Source organism: Lactuca sativa, chromosome 6 (genome assembly GCF_002870075.4).
Source record: "Lactuca sativa cultivar Salinas chromosome 6, Lsat_Salinas_v11, whole genome shotgun sequence".
NCBI classification, from domain to species: domain Eukaryota; kingdom Viridiplantae; phylum Streptophyta; class Magnoliopsida; order Asterales; family Asteraceae; genus Lactuca; species Lactuca sativa.
In genome coordinates, this window is record NC_056628.2 from 81,070,490 (window position 1) to 81,078,211 (window position 7,722).

At 36.1% G+C, this 7,722-nt stretch overlaps 1 protein-coding gene across 1 annotated transcript; it reads left to right on the top strand.

The window, feature by feature from the left end:
• Positions 1–4,172: 4,172 nt before the first annotated feature.
• LOC111889901 (RGS1-HXK1-interacting protein 1) lies at positions 4,173–7,722 on the top strand. The gene is made up of 8 exons (XM_023886058.2): positions 4,173–4,454; positions 5,320–5,386; positions 5,525–5,602; positions 5,710–5,762; positions 5,874–6,010; positions 6,897–6,961; positions 7,290–7,348; positions 7,438–7,722. The coding sequence occupies exons 1-8, from the start codon at positions 4,260–4,262 to the stop codon at positions 7,525–7,527; spliced, it is 744 nt and encodes a 247-aa protein (XP_023741826.1). The 5' UTR covers positions 4,173–4,259; the 3' UTR covers positions 7,528–7,722.

Sequence of the window (7,722 nt, forward strand, 5' to 3'; positions counted from 1 at the left end):
GAAAATCTAAAGATCATTACCGTATAGTAACATCCTATATACTAAGATACATAACTAAAGGGGCCAACATTGGTGCCTTCGACCCACAAGAATAGTGAAGAAAACTCACCTCAATCATAAGGTAGCAAAACTCACACCCAGGTCTGTGGCCCAACGACTCCTCACGATGAACACAATCAATACCAATCCTAGTTACTTTCTAAGGTTAAGCCCATAATCATGAGGCCCAATGATTTCTCAAGTCCAAACTAGACCCACTAATGTCCCAACCCATCTAGAGAACCCTAAAGCCCAAATCCTCCAAAATGGCCTCAAGTCAACTATCCAAATTCTAACCATCATCACGTCATGAACACTTCCGGAGTCACGTCATGACCTAATCCGGACAAAACAGTTTGGATGGCAAGCCTTCTCACGACGTGATAGGCTTATTCCTTACGTCGTGAGCGTTACATTGGGCAACTTTGAGTATTAAGCTCTTATTTCATTTAGCCAATACTTGGTACTTTCCAAATGGTCTTCCCTCAACCAAAGGATGATAAAAATCGTAGCTTTTTAGTCATGCATGTCTAATGCATGACTCAAACACTTATTAGGTCAAGAGAGGGAAAAATCGGATCAAGACTCATGCTTGGAGTCTAAAACTACTCCAAAACTGAAATTTAAAGATTATCTTACAGAGGATGCTTCAATGATCCATAAATTTGCCAACTTTATGGATCCTATGCATGCAATCCCTTCATAACCATGAAAAAAGGAGCTTAAAACTTAGATCTAGCATGCAAGAGGTAAAAGGCTAGAGCTTTATGACTTATAGTGGTCCAAAATCTCTGTAAGAAGGTGATGTATACGTTGGATTGCCAAGAGGTTGCTCCACCAAGGTCTTCTTCCACTTCAATGAGTCAAAAACCACCAAAGAATGCTTTAATGACACAAAAATGGCTATGGGCTTTAAGTAGGTCGAGATTAGGGTTTTCAGTAGGCAAGAGAATGAGGGAGGCTAAGGATGGGCAACCATAGCCCTCTCATTCCATTAAATACCCGAATTTTTAGGGTTTTGGCCATCAGACCATTCTCATATCGTGAGCACCTAAAGGCTCACGTCGTGAGACTCGAAAACTCTGGTCAAAAAGTCAATGTCACTCATGATGTGACAACCATGCCTCATGTCGTGACCCCCATCACAAAAGATAGAAAATTAATAAAGAAGTACCTCCAAGACTCGGGTGTTATAATTCTCCCTCACTAGAATCAGACTTCGTCCTCAAAGTCTGCTGTTACAAATAACTCGGGATAATGCTCCCTCATCTCCTCCTCAGGCTCCCACGTCCATTCGGAACCCTTTCAATGTAGCCACTGCACCTTCACTAAACCCACCACCTTGTTTTGTAAGGTCTTCGTCCTCTGGTCGAGGATCGCCACCAGTCTCTCAATGTAGTTCAGACGCTCATCCACCTGAATATCCCACGATGGAACCACTGCGGAATCATCAGTCACACGCCTCAATAGCTAGGAAAACATGGAAATTACTATGAATCTGATTGAGCTCCTCAGGAAAATCCAACTTGTAAGCTACCTTGCCAACCTTAGAAATCACCCGAAATGGCCCAATGTACCGGGGCCCCAACTTGCCCCTCTTCTTGAAGCGTATTACACCCTTACAGGGTGATACCTTCAGTACAACCATGTCACAAACCTCAAATTCCAACTCAGATCGATGCTTGTCATCATAACTCTTTTGCAGACTGTAAGCTGTCTGCAATCTTCGTCTAATCTGCTAAATAAGATCTGTATTTAGAAGGACTACCTTAGTCCTTCCCATGACTCTATGACCAACCTCTCCCCAACATACCGAGGTACAACATTTTCTCCCATATAGAAGCTCGAAAGGCGACACACCGATACTGGAGTGATAGTTGTTGTGACTTATAATGGTCCAAAAGCTCTGTAAGAAGGTGATGTATAAGCTGGATTGCCAAGAGGTTGCTCCACCAAGGTCTTCTTCCACTTCAATGAGTCAAAAACCACCAAAGAATTCTTCAATGACACAAAAATGCTATGGGCTTTAAGTAGGTCGAGATTATGGTTTTCAGGAGGCAAGAGAGCGAGGGAGGCTAAGGATGGGCAACCCTAGTCCTCCCATTCCATCAAATACCCGAATTATTAGGGTTTTGGCCATCAGACCATTCTCACATCATGAGCACCCAAAGGCTCACGTCGTGAGACTCGAAAACTCGGGTCAAAAAGTTAATGTTACTCACGACGTGACAACCATGCCTCACATCGTGATCTCCATCATGAAAGCTAGAAAATCAATAAAGAAGTACCTCCAAGACTCGGGTGTTACAAGAACTAAGAAGATCTATTGAAGCCTTCATCAAGTTCAGAACTTTACACCTTCTGGAGGTTGCTTGAGAGGTGCAAATCCCAGATATACAATGCTTAAAGTTTTCCAAGTGCACTCTAATGATCTTCTTCCTTCAAAGATGAACACAAAACACTTAAATAACTCAAAAACTCTCAAATGAATATTAGGGTTTGCAAGGGGTCGTTTGGGAGGATGGAGGCTGAAGGTGGAAGGGATTTATGAGGGTTAAGGTGTTTAAATAAGGCTCAAAACCCCAGATTTAGGGTTTGCATAATAGTTGAGTATGCCCTGCATACCCCTTGAGTACGCCATGTGTACTCAAAAGCATCCGCGTCACCTTTTAATGACATACGCCCATCGTAACCCCAAGTACTCTCGACGAAGAAAGAAAATTACCTGATTTGGCTGGGTGTTACACGAAGTCTATATTTACAATTGTATTTGATGACTTATCTAAGTAGGAGACTGTTGGATTAGGTGTCTAAGGTCATAACTAAATTGGTATAACGTTATAGAATAAAAAAGTCCTTTTTGTGTTTCCCTCAATAACTAGAAATAGTTAGAAATGATTTTAGGGGAGTGAGGAAATTATTTATTAATTTATTATACGATCAATAAATTAGAAATGGTTAAATATTAATTTAAAATTAATCAAAATTATTGGGAAATTAATTTTGGATTAATTAGAATTAATTAAGTGCAATAATTAAATTGTAATTGTTTAATTGTTGAGCAAGTGAGATAATTCTTGAAGCTCCATAGCTTGGATGGTTTATGGTGGATCCAGAAAGGTTTTGGAAGCATCCTATAACTGATAAGAAAACTAATTTGAATATGTTCAAATTATTATTATTTTATTATTCAAGTTAAGGTTTCCACTAACTATAAATAGGGACCTTGGTTAGCCATTTTGAACCCTAGCCTTTGTAAGAAAGAAATTGAAAATTTTCCTCCTTCCTATCTCCCGTTTCATTCCTAGGGTTTCTAGGGTATTGAGTGTGAGCTATTAGAGACATCCACATTATTGGTGTTTGCTTTCCAAAGGAAGACTTGAAGATCCATCTTGTTATATTCGATTATAACGAATGTACGTATTCTAATCCTTGTGAATTTTGATTATACATAGATTAGTTGATTGTTTCATAACTATGTTGTTATAATGAGAAAAGCCAGAGATCTCTATGTTACATGTACCCATAAATTGTTTTATGTGAATTCCACTGGACAAATCTTTATCTTGTAACCTAGAAATCGCATATATATATATATATATATATATATATATATATATATATATATATATATATATATATATATATATATATATATATATATATAAGAGATGCCTAACAATTTAACATGAGAGAAAGGAAGAAATAAAAAAGAGGAAGGTATAAGAAAAGGGGGGGGGGGGGGGGGGTGAGTAGGCCCTCATATCTATTTACCAAATAATAACAAAAAAATCAAAAATCTAGGAAGGGAAAACAATTTTTTTAAGATGGTAAGGACCAAAGTCGTAAAACATCAAACCATATGAACCGTTTGAGTTAAAAAGGAATAAGGGTCAGCCGTATAGATTACCCGTAGGTTATTGTGTAATTTTTCTAAAATAAAAATAAAAAAATAATATATTTTTCGTATAAATTACCCCCTAAGTTATTGCCTTATTGGTGTAATTTTTCTAAAATAAAAATAAAAAATAATATATTTTTCACTAGTATCAATATATTTGGGCTTTATTTAGCTATTTAATGAAACTAAGGGGGTAATTGAGACGTGAAAGAATATTTGATGATATTAATTCTAAAACTGAGAAGAAAAGGGCAAATGGTGGAAGTAGGAATCAACTGAAAAAAATTGGGAGATCGAGAAACGGAGGAGCAAGGAGAACATGATCGGCGACGTTGCCGCTAATTCACCGTCCAATACCGCAGACGAGACAGCGGAGAATCAACAGCAAGAAAAGCCATGGCATTCCTACATTTACGAGGATCTACCTCGTACGGTTCAGGAATCTGCCGATTCCGCCGTTCGCTCCGCCCGGTCGCTGCAGCAGAATTCGTCCACTCATATTCGGACTCTTCAGGTACTCTATTTATATCTGTCTCATGTTCGGGTGCGTTTCATTTCCTGTGCAGCTTTCCTTATAGTTAGGGCTTCCGTATATACGATGAATGTTTATCTGCGTGCGTTCTATGATGGATTTTATTAAGGACTAGTATGATAATTTAAATTTGGTATTTTGATATATAGTCTAGCTGTTGGTATGCTTTAATGCGTATCTGTATCTCTTTGCATGCTATTTCAGGTGGATTTTTCATCTATGGGATGATTGCTTGTCATTGAGATTCTATTGTTTTTAGTATGAAACTTAGCTTAATGTAATCACATACCTCCGTTATATGTAAACAAGAGACAGATTGATACATAAATGATCAAGCATGATTCAAGTTTGTGTATACATGCTTATATTTCGGGTAGGTTAAGAAGATGGTGCACATTAGAAGATCTTTTCAACATACTACTTAAATACTCAACTAGATTATCAGAATTGTTCCCCTAGCATATGAATTTAACATAAGACACTGGCAATTCTTCTCAAGAATATCATAAGTTGGAGCCAAATTAGTTCTTTCTCCTTCATTTATGCAAATCTGATTGTTAACTTTATTACCCTTCTAGTTTGTTCTGTGTGATTATCAGTTAAAATCACACATCAATTTATTATAATGGTATTTGGCATTTGATTTCTGCTCTTGATCGTTTTTCTAGCTTCTCCATCACTTTTCTGGCTCTTAAGGTTAAAAATTTGGGAAAAGTCGGGATAATCACTTGGAGTTGATTCATCTTCATTAATGGGGATCACAGGATCATGCATTTTTTTTTCTCTTTCCCTTTTACTAGCATTGTTTGAACTTGTTTTAAGTCTTACTTTTCATGTTCATTTCCAGGATCATGTAGTTCAATACACAGCACAGTATAGGAGTTACGAAGATTTGGTCTTCAGTAAGATCAAAGGTGAATTTTTTTTTTCTTTTACAACTACCAAACATTTATTTCATGATAAAAAAAATCAACAGTGATGCCATATTTTAGAGGCTTGATAAGTTGATATTTCTTGGATTAGTTTTCTCTCATACTTTTGTGTCTTAACAGATCAACTCACAATTGCAAGAGAACACCCAACTTTATCTGCTGGAATTGCAATTTCAGCTGCTCTTCTCCTCATGAGAGGTAAAGAAAGTATCTTTTTGTTTTTCATTTTAATCTTCAATTCATTTTCTGTATAAATAAAGTTGCTATATACTTTTTGATCTTTATAAGTGATTATTTCATTCAAGGCCCTAGAAGGTTCTTATTCCGTCGTACATTGGGTCGCTTTCAGACTGAGGAGGTACTTACTCTTATCTTTTTTCATCTACTGGCTTATGATCTATCAGTTTTTTCAAATATGGTCATTTTGAGGTTTTATCTTTCTTCTAAAACATTCTTTTGGTTGCAATAGGCACAGATAATAAAAGCTGCAAACAACGTAAATCACTTAACCATTTCAGTTCAGTTAATGAAGAAAGAGAGTGAAAAATTACTTGAAAGGGCTGCTCTTGCTGAGAAAGAGATGACTTATGGCTATGGTGAACTAAGGTGCTGTTTCTTTTGACTTAGTTGACCTAATGGAGACATTATGACTTAATATGTGTGTTTCTTTTGACTTGATTCAAAAAGGACTTAATGGAAAAAGTCAGAGAACGCTTAATCCATACAACACTTAATGGGGAAACATGAAAATTCTTACTAAACTCATTTTTACAAGTGTCTTTGAGATATTGATTTTAGTCCACAAGAGTTTCTTTAAGCGAAAGCTAAATTTGAAAAGGATGGAAGGGAATTCAAGACATTTAGCAAATAATCACCAATGTTTGTAGAGTCAATTGTTGTGGTTGTAAATTGTAATCAGATATAGGGAGTATTTAGTAGTGTTATATTATATAACTAGTAAGTTACTACCCCCGTAAAGTGCCGAAATTATGTAACTATGAAAGTGTAGGGAGCAAACCTGTAAATATACAAAACTCATGTGGCCAAAGTGTGAAGACAACAAAGTATAGGGACAAAATATGACTATATTGCGGGGGCGTGTGGGGGGAGTAATGTGCAAATTTTCAATAGGTACGGACTATTTTTGTAATTTTTTAAACACATGGACTGTTTCTGTGAAAAAAACATACAATGACATTTTCTGTAAATTACAGGGACAGTTTTTGTAATTTGTTTTCTACATAGGGGCCAAACCTGCCAACATATGAAAATATTAAACATAGGAACTGTTTCTGTAAAACAAATCTCATAGGGACCTTTTCTGTAAGTTACAAAACTTTACGGACTAAATGTGCCAATATTAAAAAGATTTGTGGCAAAAATCTAAAATGTATAAACTTTCTATTCATAAGCCAATTCTATTTAATATATAGTATAATATAATGTTGAACAATTAACAATAATATTAGCTTATTTGATAATTGATATGAAGGAATGCTGGAGGCCAGATCAAAAGTCTTGCTAAATCGGTTCATAAAGCTGAAAGTCAAGCTAAAGGTATTATCTACTCCTTTCTTCCTTTATTTGGCTCACATCACAAGTCACAACAAATAGATTGAAGAAGGAATGGAGTGGTTGGAATGGAATTGACCATTCCTGAAATGTGATTGCTTTCATTGCATAGGAATGGGGTGTATTTGCCCATTCAATCATGGAATGGAATGGAAAATCATAATATAACCCGTTTTTATCTATAAGATTTTTAAGGACACAAATCTCTTTTCAAGATTTCCTGATCTGAAATAAATCATCATTTATTGTCTAAAATTACAAGATTTTTATTTATTTATTATAATCTTACTTTGTATCTCTTGAATTTAAACAGATCTGGTGGATGATTTGCGAGAAATTCCTGGTAGAGATGCTTTGCGACTACGAGGAGAGGTAAATCCAATCTGCACATTCATCATAATTCATAACACTTAATTCAAGTTAAATTTTAAACTAAACTTTGGGTCCCACTCATTCACCAGGTTGCCAACATGGCATCATCTTTGAAACAGAAGCGACTTGCTATGAATAAAAGAATAATGCGGATTTCCGAGTTGGGTATTCGCGTATAATCGTATTGTTATATTTTCACAAATTCAGGCTTCAGGGCTTCTTGCATTTAGCCATTGTTGTGCTAGGAAATCTCTCCTAGATTTCGGCTCAATCGGATTTTGTCACTGTATTCTTGAAAAAAAAACCCATCGATACGTCGATACGGGTGCAATTTTCTTGTTTCTCATACATTGTTAAGGTGATTGTTTTTTACA

Excerpts from the sequence above, each read along its gene's own strand:
- LOC111889901 (XM_023886058.2), top strand. The coding sequence starts at position 4,260 with ATGATCGGCGACGTTGCCGCTAATTCACCGTCCAATACCGCAGACGAG. Across the intron at positions 5,387-5,524 it reads GGTCTTCAGTAAGATCAAAG|ATCAACTCACAATTGCAAGA; the intron begins GTGAATTTTTTT and ends GTGTCTTAACAG. Across the intron at positions 6,962-7,289 it reads AGCTGAAAGTCAAGCTAAAG|ATCTGGTGGATGATTTGCGA; the intron begins GTATTATCTACT and ends GAATTTAAACAG.